At 48.1% G+C, this 17,947-nt stretch overlaps 1 protein-coding gene across 1 annotated transcript in view; it reads left to right on the forward strand.

The window, feature by feature from the left end:
• Positions 1–17,211, forward strand: part of LOC140218399 (NACHT and WD repeat domain-containing protein 2-like) — an 81,865-nt gene extending 64,654 nt beyond the window's left edge. The window contains exon 3 of the mRNA XM_072288117.1: positions 16,526–17,211. Within this exon, the coding sequence (XP_072144218.1) occupies positions 16,526–16,711 (186 nt within the window). The 3' untranslated portion in view covers positions 16,712–17,211. The remainder of the gene's footprint in view (positions 1–16,525) is intronic.
• The last annotated feature ends 736 nt before the right edge of the window (positions 17,212–17,947 follow it).

A 17,947-nucleotide genomic window follows, 5' to 3' on the forward strand; every position in this document is an offset into this window, starting at 1 on the left:
TTACTTGAGGAATCGGGGCAAGTGAGTCACATTTGCTGACCGACCAGCGCCTTCGACAGTGCAGCTCAGCTTCACGCCAAAAGCGTGCGCACTTGTTTAGCCTCCGCTCCTCTTCGGTCGGTTATTCGGGGGGCTACATTTTTATCGTAGACAGATCAGTCAGCTGTATTGAGAGCTTAATTAGGTGCGGTAACTATACATTGATTACAGCAACCTATTTTCTCAATATTTGTTTTCATTTTTTTTATTATGTGAGCGTTACACCTGCCTAATTAGAGGCTTTACTGACAGGCACTGGGGTTCTCCCAGTGCCTGAATCTTTATCGATTCGTGCGGAGAAAACCTCTCACTATCTCTTACTTGCAGCAGTTCCTATTGTGTTTGCACGAGGAAATAATATTTTTTCCAAAGAAAGATTGTTCAGCCATGCCATACGCCTGGAGTTCCGTCGTGTGTCATGGCGTAGTATGCGTATGAAGTAAGGAGCTCCTTTTCAGAGATAGCTGCGAGGCAGGCAGCGCATTAACTAGAGAATATTATTTCCCTCAAAGCCTTAATCCAGACAGCTCTAACCATGTCTAATCTAACCATGCGCTGAAACGCGGCGTGAGCTCAAGAGGATTTGCTCCGTGGCCACCTGCTGACGTATACCACCGGGACCACTGTGATAGCGCGGATGGCGCCGACTTCCGTAGCCATTAAGGCGAACGAACGGTCAGTGCATTAGGTGCGTGCCCGTAGGGGAAGGAGAGCTTCGCGGTGTTAATTGTATCGCCGGTCAGGACACCAGCACGAACACAGCTATTTGAGAAGTAGGCTGAATGTTCCTGATTGTATAGAACGGTTGTTGCGCTCCGCTCTTCGGGAAAAATTCTTGGTAAAAATGACAAGCTTGCTGCGCAGTCGCTACAGCCACCCGTTTCTTAAATACATTCGCGACATTATTAATGTGCAAATGCTCAACGGTTTCAATAAGATCCGGATAGGTATTGCAATTCGATTCGTTTTCGGTTCGACAATTTAATGTTCAACGCTTTTGTACAGTCGATCTGGCCAAATATTAGGCGAGCGACAATTACTGAAGTCCCTACGACGCCAGGGACCAGGTATGATAGCTGCATATAGTGGAAATGTTCGAGTGCCCATTGCTTACCTATTCCTAATACTTTACAGAGAAGCTGTTCAGAGCTACTTTCCCCACTATCGTGTCCACGTGTAGAACGAAATCCCGAAGATAGTGCGATGCCAGGCCGACCCGCGGCGGAGGTGATGCAGGCGTTAAGAACTACCCATACGTGGGCCGATCCCGAAGATAGTGCAATGCCGTGCCGACCCGCGGCGGAGGTGCAATTCGCCATTAAGGGGCCCACATACACAGCTTCGCTGGTTATCCTTCTTCACAGAGTGGAAGGGCACGGAGTTTTTTGTTCCGAGGGATGGTGTATTTTCTGCCGCAGGTTGTATTATTGCTTCTCGGGAGAAGCCGCGAACGTGTGCAGGAGTTAATTCTTGAAGGAGATGGCTTGTTTCGAGACTACCCACCGGAATTCTATATTTGAAAATTTAAAGACGTTAATTAATTACTTGATAGATTACGATAGGGAGGAACAGAAATGTTGTCCACACCGTTTTCTGCATTGCACTGATATAGAGCGCATTATGTTCACAAGAAGAAAAAGTCAAATAAAGCTTTACGCAACCACTTTGTAACCACACCGGCCTGCTCGCTTAAAAAGTCGAAACGTTAGGTACTCACGTTCACAATTAAATGTAAACATTGCCGTAACGCTCAGTCAGTAGTGGACATAAGCCACGTATGTTGGCAGATTTAGAGCCACGAATAATCGCCTTTTTGATATACTCATCTTCTTTATAAGTAATTCGAAATTCGAAGTTCCTAAGCCTTGCACGCCTTCACGGACCAGTTCTTCAGTTGTTCCTGCAAAATATGTCCTCTGCAATGAATGCCCGCGTTATTTTCCCCTAAAAGACGACGACAGAGGTTACAAGCAAGCCCAAACAGCGCTTTATTTTTTTTTTTAAAGAACAACCCAGCACTGTGGCGCTGGGATAAAAATTCGATGCACTGTGTAGGCCTGGGAAATTGTTTTACGCCTTGTTTTATCCCCGCTTCCCTCATTTCCTCTTTTCTTACCTCCGTATTCTAGGCTCTCTTCTTTTTATTTTATTTCTTCTTGCCTCATCATCGTAGCAACACTCGTCTGTCTACCTTGTCTCTATTCTACTTTTCTTATATTCCCTGTGCTCGTGAAAGCGAACGCTCTGCGCGAGTCTCCAGGCGCTACTGCGAGAGGCCATATATTTTAATACTGAGACCCAGGTTGCAAAACTCTGTGCTTTCCAATCGACAACGCAGCAGGTCTTGTTATTACGGGGCTGCTCAAAGGAGAACTGATGAAAGAAGTTAGAGCATGTGACATGAACTGATGATGATAAGTCGTGCGACGAGAGATAACGATTAGCGCATGGAGGCGGACTGTAGGCGGTCATGGCACGCGATCTTTGTTATTGGCACTCCTTACCTTTCTTTTTTCTTTATGTTATATAGAAGCTGCGAACATTACGCTAAGCAGCTTTAAGTAAATGCTTGGTCACTAATGGTAACACCGAGGCAACCGAATATCGTGATGGTGACGCAATGCCACAAAACACTTGTTTTATTATTATTATTATTATTATTATTATTATTATTATTATTATTATTATTATTATTATTATTATTATTATTATTATTATTATTATCGTGTAACTTTTCTGTTTCGCTCTCTTTTTTTTCTTCATTACTTTATTGCTCTATACTTAAGCGTATGAGAAGTTTTTCACAGTTCGACCCTCAGAGTGTTTTAACACATATCGGACCTTGGCGGCGGCGGCGCCGATGTTTTCGGCGGATTTAGCCCTGGCAGTCGAAGCCAGCAATTAATTGCTCGGCCTGCTGCGCCTTTTCCTAAGTGTTACATTTCGTCACCGCACGTGTGAAAGTCTACTGTCGCGAAGCAACGCAAGAAGAAGGCGCGCTATTTCTCTTCGGATTATCTGGTGAACTTCTGGGAACACCAGACGTTGTACGCAACCGTGCAGAAATCCTCTTCTCATGGCAATAATTAGAACGTTTGACTCCGCAGTGTAACGCCGCCAGGACCACGTGAAATGCTGCGCACCGCTCAACTCGCCGCAACTTGCGCAGAGCGGGGAAGGCGCGTTCCCAGTCTCAAATGACCAAGTTGGCATGCACGCCGAACCCGTTCTGATTCCAAAACGTAGTGTGGCCAACGGGCGCGCTATAGCCTCTTCATCACGCAGTGCTCATGCGGTGGCATCCAGAGTTTTCGAAAATGAATGCGAATGACCTCCTCTATTAGCTGGGGGCAAACTTTTGGGGGGCTTGATGGCGCGGCACGTGCGGTAGAATTAACTATTTCATTTTCGGAAAGACCAACATGTGAGGAAACGTCTACGAAAACAACTGTTTGCCCCTATCGCACACGTATGCATGCATTGTATGGTTGAATTTGTTTTTAATTCTGTGGTTTTACGTGCCAAAACAACGATTTCATTATGAGGTACGCGCTAGTAGGGGACTCCGGTTTAATTTTGGCCACCTGGTGATCTTAACGTGCCTCCAATGCACGAGTCGCGGTCGTTTTTTGCATTTCGCCCCCATCGAAATGCCGCCGCCGCGGCCGGGATTCGATCCCGCGACCTGGTGCTTAGTAGCGCCGCACCACAGCCGCCAAGCCACCGCGGCGGGTCTTCGCGCTCTTAAAGAAACAATACAAAATTTTGTGCGCAGCAGCTGGGCCGCTGTTGTTTGCCGTGTCTCATCTATTCCAGTTAACCTCCCGGCCTTTCGTACCTCACTTCTCAAGGTGTCTCTGTTTGCTCAAGGTGTCTCTTTGTTTGTTTGATGTGAAGGCAATGTGAACTGCACGAGTTTTCTTGAATGAGCGCGTTGGTCTTCTCTTCGGCCGAAGGAGATTCTTGTCGCAGAGTCATACAATACTGCTGTACGAACACGAATTCTGAGCCCGATTCCATTCCTCTCGCCCGTTTACATGTACTACCGTGGCGTCGGAGTCACGATACGACTGGGTCGCTCGATCAAAGCACAAAAGCCGCGGCTAGCTCTATTTCGGGCTATTCTTCGTTCCGAAGGACGGGATCTTCGCTCCGTACTTGACCATTCGAGACCGCCTGAGCAACGCCACCATCGATCCTCCGATTCCGATGACTAAACTGCGTCCAGAGAAGCCCGTGCAGTGTGGTTCATGCTACGCTCGGGACGCATCGTGCACTCGGAGAAGTGAATGTGCGCTGTGCTCCTCCGCGACGGGTGAATCCGCGCCCACCCCAACCTGACGCAGGACGCCTGAAAGCAGTTCGTGGAGGAATAAAGCCGCGCGAGTCTCCCGGGAGTCTTTAGCGTAGTGGCTCGCCACTTCATCGCGTGTCACTTGTTTGCAGACGTTAAGAGAGCAGAAACATTACTCGCGCGGTCCCTCCACTGTTCTCTATATACGCTGGCTAACGTAGAAGCGAGGTTGCGGCGAATTCTGTCCAACTCGAACGCGCAACTACCTTCTGCTGCAAATCTCTCGGTGCCTGGGCACACCCGTAGCTCTGGCTGCGCTGCATGGGCTTTCTAAGATGAACTGCGTATAGTTGGCGCGGAACGCCCGTTCTCTGAGACTTCCCTCAAGGGCACACAGCCTTTCCCGGTTTGCCGCTCACTGACATTCGCCGGCCCAACAAGCACGGAACCGACCGTGCAGAGCGCATGCGCCGAGAAATGCTAGTCCACCAAGGATAAACCGCTACTGCGAACAGCCACCGCTGCCGCCATCGCCGCCTTACGGGGGCTCCCTCGTGAGCAACTAGCAGATGAAGAATGTGTGTAGGGCAGAAGAAATGTGACACGTACAATTGCCTCACATAGCGCGTAGGCTTAGCGGCAACCATTTGGGAAAAGCAGCCGACACCCCCATTTAAGAGCTCGAATTGGTCACGCGGGGGGTTGTGTTGATTTATGTTAAGCAGGGATACGACGGGTATACCTTGCATTTTGTTGCGATCGACAACGCCTACTAAGTGAAAATTAGCTAAGTCGGACTTCTCGTATAATACGTTGATGTCAGGAAAAAGATTCGGGCTTCAATTTTAGTTCTTTCTTTTTCTTTTTGGAGGGGGTCCGGGGGGAGAGGTGGATAGACTTTGTTGCACCTAGTCAATGAGCATGTACGTTAGAGTGATAACCATGCGTACATTTAGTTCATGACGTTAACTCCCCGGCAGGACCTTTGGTAATGTGCACTATGCGAGCACTGTCACTCGAAGTAAGCGTTTAATATAGTCGCGCAATTCAAGACAGACGAGGTTATCGGTAGAGTGCGGAGGTGTCGGCGTAGCTGAGCATGTGAGGGTGCGCTTTCTTTGGCGGCGGACTGAGCCTCTCCTGGTGCCCCGTTAGCGAGTTCATGGGCGAGCGTGTGGAGGGGCTCACATGATTCTCAGCTTTATGGGTGGCGTTTGGGTGTGCGGGGTTGGGGAGAAAAGGTGAAGCAGGGGGTGGGGAGAAAAGCAGAAGGAACAATAAAGATACGAAAACAAAGCACCGTCACAAGCTGGAAACGGAAAACGCGAAGTAACACTGTATGTACACCCTTGCAGTTATTTAAATAATATCGTACGAACGTCGACCGCATAGCATGTCAGCGCCTTATAACGTCGAGAAGCGGCGATAGCAGCGACATTATGCGCAAGCGCGAAAAGCAATTTCTCGTTCGAATGCCCGCTGGCTACGCTGTTCGCTTCAGGAGTGAACATGCCCTGCCTTTCTTATCCGCGAGGCCCCATCCTGCACAACCACTAATAGACAGGCCACGCATTTAAAAGTAGTTTCGGTCGTTGAATCTGCTCAATTCGATGCGAAGTATTTTTGACGAGTTCAATCCAGTTTTCTGTAAGGACTAACTGGCGACTATCTGGCCATTTTCGTGAGCTGATCTCGAAAATGGTGCATTCTGTAATGTCCCTGTGGTTACATGGTATGCACCACTAGTTATGTGCCACTCTTCAATGAAGCTCTTTGACACCACCTTGACTCGTTGGGTAATGTGGGCCGCTTTCTAGTGTGGTAGAAGCAGGTTGCGAATCGACGCTGCGCAAGTCCCACATGCTTCATGCGTATAGGCCACCTCGCCTCGAAGCTCTCTCAACGACAGGTGTGTGGTATACTGGTGGCTGGGAAAGAGAGGGAGAGAGAGGACGCGCGCACTCGCTGTTCGCTCTGCTCAAGGCGGAGGCTGGCCCGGCGCTGGGTGTGTGGCTTCAAAGCAGGGCGATAATCCAGACCGTGTTGCTGCCGCGCGTGTTCCAATTGCGCCGAGGGGGCGAACTGCTGACGATGCGAGAGACCATCCGTCGCTCTCCGGATTACGCAGCCCGAAGGTAGTGCTGTCTAAAAATATGGGCCGATCCCGAATAGCAATGGGTATGTGCCACTTTGTATGTACCGCTCTTAATATGTACTTCGATGCCAACTTTTGCCACCATTTATCACAACAACAACGAACAACAGCATGCGCTGTACAGCAGCAGCTGCAACGCCAGGGCGCCTGCAGGAGAGCGAGCTAAACGCGGTGCAGTGTTTATAAGAGCCCGACGGCGAACGCGCGCGGCGCCGCTGCCCAGAAATGACATGAAAATTATCGTGCGTCCCAAGCTAGGGCTAGTTGTAAAATAACTTGAAATCTAGGAAGTTGCGCGGGCGATAGAACGTGCAAGCGGCGACCCGGAGACCTGCAGGAGCGATAAATTTCTGCTTCGCCTCCGCAACGGATCAAACATAATCATTGTAAGTACCCCCTACGAACAAGTGGCGGAGAAGATCGTGAAGATCAAAACGCTGGAGCTCAATGGCACTAAACATCCTACACCTACATAACCACCCCGGAAGGGTACCTCAAAGGAGTGGTACACGGACTGGAACGCGAAACCCCAGAAGATGAACTTTTAAGTCATCTCCGAGTGCGCACGCAAGGAGTGACAATCGTCCAAGCCCGGATGCTCGGCAAGTCTGAAACCGCAATGATAATGTTCGATGGACCGATAGTGCCACGCTTCGTCTACTATTACGGTGGCGAAATACCATGTGTGCCTTATCAGCCCACGAGACAGTACTGCAAACTGTGCAAAAGCAAGGGACATAGAACGGACGTTTGTCCAACGCCCACGGCAAAGGCGTGCAGCAATTGTTGGCTAAGGGACCCTCCTGAGGACCACACCTGCGATCCAGAGTGTGCCCTGTGCGGGGGGGGGGGGGCTCATTCCACGGCGGCGTCGGAGTGCACCAAGAAACTCAAACGGGTCCCCCAAAGAGGCAGGCCACCACTGTCGCAACGTCTACGCCGACCACAAGCCAACGGAATCCTCAAGAGACGCTGGTTCAGCACGGACCGTGAGGGCTCTGCATCACCAGACGGGGCCCGTTCCAGGTACCGATCCAGTTCCCGATCTAGGTACAGCTCCCGAGACCGCTCCAACTCCAGGGACAGTGGCCAAGAGAGGGGCCAAACAACAAAACAACAGCAGAAGAGCAAGAAGACGCTGAACAAGGAAGGCAAAACCAAGGTGAGCTGGGCAGCAATCGCCTCCCAACCCCCACACCAAACAACACAACTCACACGCCTAGGACGCGAACTAAAGCTAATGCGAGTGCGAATAGGAGACCTAGAAAGAGAAAATAGGCAATTGAAAAAGCAACAAACGCAGCAACCACAACAAGAACCTAAACCAGTCCAGACAGGACAGAAAGGACAAAAACTACCGAATTTAGAGGACGACACCGTAATTACCTTGCCGATATTGAAATAAACCATAAAAGAAGTTATACCCACAATCATAGAGCAGGTGACGATTCAGGTAGATCGAAAACTAGAAGCTCTGAACAAGAAAATCCAGGCACAACAAATAGAATTTACGAAAGCGTTGCGAAAAAATGCCACAGGCAGCAGCATAAGAGAAAAAGCAGAGAAAGTATACAACAGGCCAGGCCTGTCGGCCATGACCCAGGTGACATACAATGCCTAAACATCAAAAGAACGCTTCCGAAGAGTGCGAAATATGGCAGTGGAACTGCCGCGGATTCCGGCGTAAAATTGGACAACTGTCGCAGCTGGTGATGACACAAAAAAGGTCACCAGCTATCATTGCATTACAAGAAGCCGGAACAAACCCAAAATTACAGGGATACGAAACCTTCAATACCGAAGGTGAAAACTGGAAGGTCGCAACATTGGTGGACAAGAAAGTCACGGCAATATGTCACAAATCCATAGAAGGAACCGATATTCCGCATATAGCAGAAATCACATATAAAGGCACCAGAGGAAAGAGTGCCTTCATAATTAATGTCTACAGCCCGCCGAGTCAGAAAAAAGCAACGTTCGACAAACTATTTCAAGAGACAACAAAAATGGCGAAGGGGAGACCTCTAGTGATAGTTGGGGATTTTAATGCCAGGCACACAAGCTGGGGGTATCCAACCCAGAACAATAAAGGCAAAAATATCACAGGAGAAATAGAAGCACTCGGCATGACACTTCTAACAGACCCTGCAATGCCAACAAGAACAGGGAATAGTATCTCCGCAGACACAAGTCCGGACCTAACAATAACCAAAAATTGTCCAAATACGGAGTGGGGCAACACCCTCGAAAATCTAGGAAGTGACCATTGCATTATAAGCACCACAATCCGCACAGCTCAAATCCGCAAACAAATAGGTACAGCTAAAATAACAGACTGGCGGGCGGACAGAGAATCGCCTAAAGAACAAACCACGGACATAAATGATTTAGATAATTGGTACGAACGCATACGAAATATAAAGCAGAAACAGAGTAAAATCATCACCAGGACGGACAAAACACCTGAAGTGGACCGTCACCTACTGCATCTGTAGGATCCAAGACGAAGCCTGACCAAAAGATGGAAGCGACAGAAATGCAACCGCGAACTCAACATGAAAATCAAAGAAATAACACAGAGGGCCGAGGAATACGCTAATCAACTTACAACAGCCAACTGGGAACGCTTCTGCGGATCACTTAATGGAACCCTAGGGACGGCAAAAACGTGGAACATCCTCAGAGGAATGATTGACCCGCTCAAAACCAGACGCGAAGGACAAAAGAACTTGGAGAGACTGCTACACTCGTACCCAGGCACAAAAGAAGAACTCCTTCAGGCAGTCCATAGCAAATTCTTCGGTGACAGAGCCCCGATACCCCCATACCAAGCTGATTATGCCGGACACCCAAACCCAAACTCCTTCAGGCAGTCCATAGCAAATTCTTCGGTGACAGAGCCCCGATACCCCCATACCAAGCTGATTATGCCGGACACCCAAACCCAGAAATGGATGAACTCTTCACGATGGCAGAAGTTAGAGCAGCAATCGCCAGTACAAAATGGAACACAGCGACAGGGGCGGACCAAATATCAAATGCCATGATTAGAAACATGAATGATGAAGCCATAACAGCCCTTACGAACTTTAAAAATGACCATTGGGTCAAAGGAACGATACCACAGCAATGGAAACACGCTGTGATAATCATGATTCCAAAACCAGTGAAGAAATTTACTTTAGACAACCTTAGGCCCATCTCTCTTACATCATGTCTAGGAAAGGTGTTCGAAAGATTAGTAAACACTAGACTCCAACGTCATCTTGAAGAAAACAACTTAATGCCTGACACCATGTTTGGCTTCAGATCACATCTTTCAACACAGGACATACTTCTTTTAAAAGAGGAAGTATTAGCGAACGTCCCCAAGGCAGAACACATTGTCATGGCTGTCGACATAAAAGGGGCCTTTGACAACGTAAGTCACAAAGGGATACTGGATGGACTTGCAGAGACCATGTGGTCAAAGAACGTACGAGTACATCCGAAGCTTCCTCAACCAGAGAACAGCGGTTATCAAAGTAGGAAACGATGAATCTGAAGTCATCCATCCTCCTAACAAAGGAACGCCACAGGGTGCGGGGATTTCGCCTACAATCTTTAACATAGCCATGATTTTACTAGCTAAAAAACTCCAAGAAATTCCCGACGTCCGTCATTCCCTATACGCGGATGATATAACGATATGGATAACCAAGGGCAACTTGGGAGAAAAGGAGGAGAAGCTTCAACGGGCAGCCAATATAATAGAAAACTATACCCAACAAAGAGGACTCCAGTGCTTGGCGGAGAAATCAGAACTCATTCGCCTCACAAAAACCAAAAAACAAAGAACTGGCCCGAGACTCAAACTCGAGATCAGGCTGGAAGGGAAAATTATTCCTGAGAGGTCAGTAGTAAGAGTGTTGGAGATGTGGCTGCAATCGAATGTCAGATGTTTACACACTTTAAACACGATCAGAAAAACACCGCAACAGATTAACCGGATGATAGCCCGTGTGGCTCATAATCGGACTGGAATGGGGGAACAAGACACCCTCAGACTGGTGAAAAGCCTCGTCATTAGCAGGCTAATGTACTCCCTACCTTACCATACCATGAACAGGGAGGAATAAGAAAAGGCGGATAAAATAATAAGGATGGCATATAAGACAGCCCTGAGGTTGCCACGCAACACTTCAAATGAGAAGCTTCTAGCCCTCGGCCTCCACAATACATTCCATGAGCTGGCTGAGGCCCAACTCATAGCGCAGAAGAGTCGATTGGCGCAAACGACATTCGGCAAAGCTCTTCTTCAAAGAATCGGCCTTGGAGAATGCATACAAACCATACCAAAACACCAAAGGTCTACCCTGCCAGATTAGAGCTTTGTATGGGGTATCACCAATACCGCAAAACATGGATCCGATATTACACACAGGAAGGAGAAAAGCTAGAGCAGAATACATAGAGAAAACAACAAAATACTTGGACACTGCACGATTCACGGATGCCTCACCATATAGGACCAACGCAAAGAATATGGTGACAGTTGTAAACCGTAAAGGTAAAATCACGGCCTGTGCTTCGGTTTCCCGAGCAACCATTTTAGAAGCCGAAGAGATAGCCATCGCCTTAGCTATAAGAGAAGGCATAGAGCGCAATGCTCCACTAACAATAATCACAGATTCTCAGGCCGCATGTAGGAACTATCAGAGGGGACAAATGGGCGCGAGGGCACACCGGATACTTACCGAAATCAGCAAAGAACTTGACGTCAGCTATACTCAAACGATAACATGGGCCCCGGGACACGAGGGTGTTACTGGGAACCTGCACGCAGATGAGGCGGCTCGAGGTTTCACTAATTGCCAAGCTGCCCATGGCAACATTGTGGAGGACCCGTCACCCATCGATCCGAGTTATAATGTGATCTTGCAACACTGCAGGGAATCCAGAAGGCTCTACCCAGCACCGCATAGGAACCTTTCAGCCGTGGACTCGGTGACGTTACGCAGGCTCCAAACGGACACATATACAAACCTCCATAAGTTGCACATATACTACCCAACAGCATACAAGGACATATGCCCGTGGTGTGGGAGCACACCGACACTCTACCACATCACATGGGAGTGCACAGCTCACACCGAAGAACAAGAAGACAATAGCACGAGAGTGAGGTGAGAGACATTGCTATCTAGCTCCGCCCTCGGGGATCAACTCAGACTGGTCCGGAGAGCAGAAAGGATGGCGAGGGCCAGCGGTGCCTTGGAATAGGGGCCCGACCACACCGCGTTACCCCGTTTTAGGGGCAACGAAGTCCTGTCTACGAATAAAGCTTTGTTCTTCTTCTTCTTCTTCCTGCATCATTTCGCAACACGTCGGAAAAGCATTAGCCGTTCCCTGCGGAAGCATTATATGGTTCATCCGAACTATTCACTACCAAACCCGTCAGTGCATTGCTTTCAAGGATTGCGCCTGCTTAATTTTTGTTTTTAAGACCATACCTCGCACGTGCTCATTCATTTCACCTTTACTGCAATCGTGGCCCAGTGTGTAGGACGCCAGGCTCGGCTACGGGAAGTGCGAGTTTCGATCTCCACCACCAGACACCCATCGGTTCATAAGACGGGTACAATCGGCCCTCCGGTCAGGCGTCCGCCTTTCCAGGGGTGCGTTGCTTGGAATGTGGTCGACAGAAACCGCTTTGCTTGCTGTCCAAGAACCAAGACAAACCAAACACCCCACAACGCTCCACTCTATTTCCTCGTGCATATGCGGATTCCAGTTATGCGAAGAAAAAAAAAGACAATGGGTCAACGAAATGCCGAAGTTAAGGAATACAAGGTTTACGTACAAGTTTGTTCAAATGATGCGATGAATGAATGTTGATAATGTCTCTCTATACTGTCTCTTTTTCATGTTCATTATACGCTCATTTTGTATCTTATTCTTATCGTATTTCAAAAAAATTACGTCGACCTTGTCTTCATTAGCAGCGACACTTGGATGACCCTTTCTTTTTTTGCCCAAGAGGCCAGGTGGACCGATGCCTGAGACTGTGCAGTCTATGGGGCAATGTGGTTAATCTTCGACTATACTGGTGCTAATTACGCCTGTACTGTTAAAATTTGCCTACTCTGCTACTAATTCTCGCTTCTTGTGGGACAGACAAAGCCGCCTTGCAGACACCATTGCCTCCCGCGAGCCCTGCTTAGTCCAAGGGAACTCGCTCTATTTTTCCAAAGTGGGCCATGCGACGGCTTTGCCTTAACATATCTACATCTACGACGGTGCGCACTTTACAGGAGTGTTCTGCAATGATAATATATATATATATATATATATATATATATATATATATATATAGATTGCTACGGCATGAGCCGGGCGAGGAGAAGAGGAAGAAGACGTGAGCTGGTGCATCAGGAACATCTGCCTTCTCCTTAGCAGATGGCTTGTTCCCATTCTCACTTGCTGGGCTCCTCTTGCCAGTGCCAGTTTTCTTTGCTGTAACTGTTGGCTTGGTTTCAGTGTTTGCTTCTGAAGGTGCCACTTCAACAGGGCTGGGATATATATATATATATATATATAATCATTGGCGCTAATTTTATTAACCTTACCTACTCTGCGACTAATTTTCGTTTTTTGTCTCGTTGAGATGTACATTTTGATACCTGCTGTGACTCGCTACGACGCTCTGGGGGCGCGAAAGCGTGCAGTTTTTTTTTTCTTTTTTTTTTTTTGAAAGTATGTACACAATAACCGGATCCCAGATACGCCCAGCCCATGTGTTAAGTCAGCTAATAAGACATTGTATTCAAAATGGAAAGCATACAGATGAAACATCCTAATTTACCCCTTCTCTCACACCGGCTTTTCGCAAACAGGACTGCGCGGATAACCCTGACAGAGCGTGTCCTCTTGATGCGAACAGCGTAGCAGGCGATGCTTGCGCCAGGCCATGTCTTGTGTGCTTGCGCATTCTGTTGCTGATGTCGACGCTTCTCGTCGTTATAAGGCGTTGACAGTCTGTGTGGTCGATGCTCGTGAGATAATATTGAAAAATGTAAGAGCGGGTATGCAGGTTCTCCCACAAAGTAAAGAAAGTGGCGAGCAGACTTGATGTTCCCGTAATTTTGTCGGTACTTCGGAAGCTGGCTAACTTGTGTAGGTGCATCAGCCAACAAATTTATAGAAGAAGCACGTGCGGTATCAGCCACACTATTGAATACGCTTTTTGGCAGAGGTGATTTATTTAGTGCCTTTGTCGTGCGGAAGGCATACATCGGCCGAACTGGCCGATGTATGAATGATCGCTTGAGAGAACGTAAAGCACTGCATCTTCACTGCAGGCAGTTAAGTGCCCGTTAATACATCGCGGAGACAATTTTTCTCCCTCGCCATTAAGCCCCGTTATCATATTACAGTACCTGCCTAGACCTTGCAATGAATGCGCATTCCACCGAGAAAACGGAGTCGGACATCTTCTGTTCTCCAACACGAACAAGCTCTTTGAAGTGGCACTGATGCAGCAAGGTAACAGCTTTTGTGATGTCTGCCGGCTTCTCTGTGACAGGGGCCACCTCAATGTCAGTGATAACTTTTACATAATATTTGCAGCTGCATATGCTTGTGTATTTCTTATAGCTAATATTCAGAAAAATATGGATGCACCGTACTTGCAAAGATATGTTTGCCCTGACATGTTAACTGTAGTTTGTTTTACGGAAAGTGTTAGCAGTTACGTGCTTATATGTGAACGTATCTACAGTACAGGGCGTGGTTTCTCTCCTGGTACGCTATATGTGTTTATGGTGTGACGCTCATCAAATACCTCGCTTTATTTATTTATTTTTTTTTACACTGGTGAGAGCGCGTCACTGGACCTGTCATCGGGAAACCGCACGGGGGCCCTGTAGAGCGTTTATGCACGCAGGCGCTGGAATTTGAAAATCACAGTGCTCCTCGCCAATCTAGGTTTCGCAGTATCGAGGTTTTCAAGAGGACCTGGCGACAGATGTCTCTCTCGAAGCGCCTTCGAAATTGTTCACATATATCGTATGCCTTCTGAGGCTCCTGCTCTTTTATATCGACAGAATATGGTCTTAAACAACAAAACCCACGCAAAAAAATATTACAGCGCCTTCATGAATGATATCACTAGGAAAAAAACTACAACTTAGCATCGCTACTTTTTAAAGTTTGCAACGGCAGACTTAGATTGTGACATCTCGACAGCTGCGTGCGCGTCACGGCAGACCTTGCACACTGTCAATTATCACAGTGACGTTTCTATACCGCGTATCTCTTACAAACTTGCGATTTCGTGCGCTCGGGCTTTCTGTTATAAACCCTCAGAGTGGATGATGACATCTGCCTATGCTTGACCGATGGTGAAATGCGTGACCCGTCCATTGCGTAGCAACCCATTGCTCTAACCATCAAGCCGCGTTCGCAAGCATGCTTCTCTCGTGTCACAGTTGCTCTTTGAAACATCTGACACGTGCGTCACATGCCAGTTCCTCGCATTCTTCCCTCGTGACACCTAGCGCGTTGAGACGCCGTGTTAGACTGCACTGTCGTCGGCATCGGCCCATATTTTCTGTTAGATACCTTCAAAGCTGGCGAAGTTCGCTTATAATGCTATCGCATTAGAAGCTGCACTTCGTTCTCTATTGTGACATCTTGGGCTCTGGGCATTTCTTACGTTTATATCATTTTATGATGTGTTCTTTTTGCCTTTGGATGTTGTGCGACTTGTGATATATATCGACCTTTCTCATTTGAAAAGGAACAGTCGGCATCATCTCTCGATGCCATGGTATTTCTTCATGTCAATGAGAAAAAAAAAGAACAATGCACTGCTTCAGTCTGCACGAAAGATAGTAACCCACATGACCTCATGGGCTTCCGAAAAGGCCTGGCTCTTATTCCCCGTTTTCACCAAACCATCAATTTAGTGATGTTTCTTTCTTCTCTTTTTTTTTTTTTTGCTTGCACAGAGAGACAGATATTTACAAACATTCTCCGGAAAGACGGCAAACGTCTCAAAGTGAACCAAAGACGTTTGTGTTATGGAAACAAGCGCAGAAAACAAGTGGAGATTTGAGCCGAGTGACGAGCAAACAGCGCACACAGCGCCTTGTGTGTCGTGTTCGGGCCTCGAATTCCGTACTCGTCCGATCCTTGCGCTTGTTTTTCTGACAGTACCTGAGCACTACAATGGGCCGGCGCAGGATCTCTGGTGGTTGAAATAAAAGGGAGAAGGGGAACTTACATTTGACTTTTACGCCCTAATATATGTTCATTCGAGGCGATATTACGCCGTTTACGATTGACCCCCTCGCACCACGGGCCCATTCCGCAGTGGAAAGCCTGAAGAGAAATGTCCGTGCTTTAACATCGCAATGCCCAACGCATCAATTTTGATACGCTGCGTTTCATACCTCATAACGCTGATTTAAGCGAGGGAAACTTAACACAAAGCCAAGAGGGACTTTCCTGACATGCTGGAGAGAATTTTCGGTTGTGCACAGCTCAGTAAACCGATTGCCAATTAGTTAATTATTATACAATTACCTCTAACGTGAATATATGTACATATTTTTTTATGGATACACTCTCCGTGGCGAGAATTAAAGCTTGACCCCCGGTGGTGCCTTAGTTGCCATGCCGCGGCGCTGCTAAGCACGAAGTCGCAGGTTCGCGGCGGCCGGATTTTGATGGGGGCTAAATGCAAGAACGTTCACGCACCGTGCATTGTGCTTACGTTAAGGAATCCCGGGTGATGGAAATTAATCCGGAGTCCCCTACTGCGGCATGCTCATAATTATATCGTGGTTTAGGCCCGTAAAACTCCACAATTTTAGTTTTAAATGCATTTTATCGCGTTAAGCTTGATTGTCTTTCATGTGGAATGATGTCCGGGCTTTGCAGAGTGAAGGGAAGCTTCAGGAGGCGAATGACGCAGGCGACGATGGCAGCGCCTCGAGCGCCCCAACTTTGCGAAGTGGTGCTCAATGCCCCTTTTCCTCTCCGCCCTATCGCAGTGCCTGTTGGGCAACAAGTACCGGCCGTTCGCGCTCCCCGACCTCATCGAGCGCACAGTGTTCGAGCCGTTGCACCAGGCTGCCCAGGACGCGGACCTGGACGTGTCGCTGCTCGGCCAGTGGTACCTGCTCAACGAGAATCTGGTGCCACCCGCCTACGAGTTACAACCCCCTTCCGACAGGTGAGGGCTCGCGTCCACCAGAAAGAGGGCATCGAAATAGTGTGATTTAGTCTGGCACCTCATACCTCGCTTCATGCTTTCACCAACGCGGTGAAACCAAGCTTGCCTTGTTGCACGACCAGCTTATAACGAACAGGCTTATGCGGTAAAGATAGTTCGATATATCAGGTAATTCGATATGCCCAAACACGCCCGGAACGAACTTAAACGAAATTTTCTGATGTGTTCGTTATAGGCGGATTTGTTATCTTCAGACGGGGAAAAGAAAAAAAAGGAAGAAATCGACTTGTTGAAGTTAAGACTAGGGAGTATACGCAGAAAGCTTGCCTGTGCGTTGAACTGTCTCTCAGCGTCACTAAGAATTGCATCCCCGATGCTCGAGATTCTGCAGACCTTCTCCGGACCACTTCCCTTAGTGTCGGCCCATTACAGGCGCAGCACATCTATCGCAGAAAGATGTGCCCTGAAGCATCGGCAGAGGCAGCTCCCGACTTTCAAGGGTTTGATGGCGCGGGCAGCGGACGCCCGGAGTTCGATAGAACCATTATGCAGTTCACTATGAGGAACCTATTTTGCGTGAGTATGGGTCAGTAAGTTTCGCGTGTACGATATAGAAAATAATTCGCTTTATCCGGGTACGTTTTATTCGGATAGTAGCGGGCTTGCCAAAGAAACGTAGGCGCGTCGCGCACTGCGACAGAAGTGTGGAAATTATGCGCACTTGTCCTGCAGAGTAATAATACGCTTTATACTTTTAGTCAATAGGCAGGCCACTGTAAAAATGGCGCCTAACCGTCATGCGTATGTTACCTCACGTTTGAGAAAAGATGCGTTGAATTTGCGGGCGCGCGCGGGCGTAACGACTTTCACGCAGCGAAGTTGCCCTCAAGAAGCACCACAGTGCCTTCACTGCCTCGTGGGCCGTCGAACGATGTGGACCGGTGATTGCAGTAGCGCCTGCATGCACGCACAGCGGCCGATTGCCATGGATGAAAAGGGAGCATAAGGGTTCCACTCTGCGCCCTTCCGCCACCGTTACTTCTGCAAAGCATGTGTAGAGAAAAAACTCTTCTTGCAGTGTCGGAACCGTATCAGGTGACACTCCGGCGCGCTTTCTAAAGACGGGGTGTGCTATTTGCCAGCTTTTATTCTCGTTCGACGCAGTATGCGATGAGCCCGAGGTCTTCCATGTTTGCATTTCTCTTGTGGCTTGTCTCTTTCCTTTCCTCTCTCATCTCTC

This window comes from Dermacentor andersoni, chromosome 1 (genome assembly GCF_023375885.2).
Source record: "Dermacentor andersoni chromosome 1, qqDerAnde1_hic_scaffold, whole genome shotgun sequence".
In the NCBI taxonomy this organism is placed as follows: Eukaryota; Metazoa; Arthropoda; class Arachnida; order Ixodida; family Ixodidae; genus Dermacentor; species Dermacentor andersoni.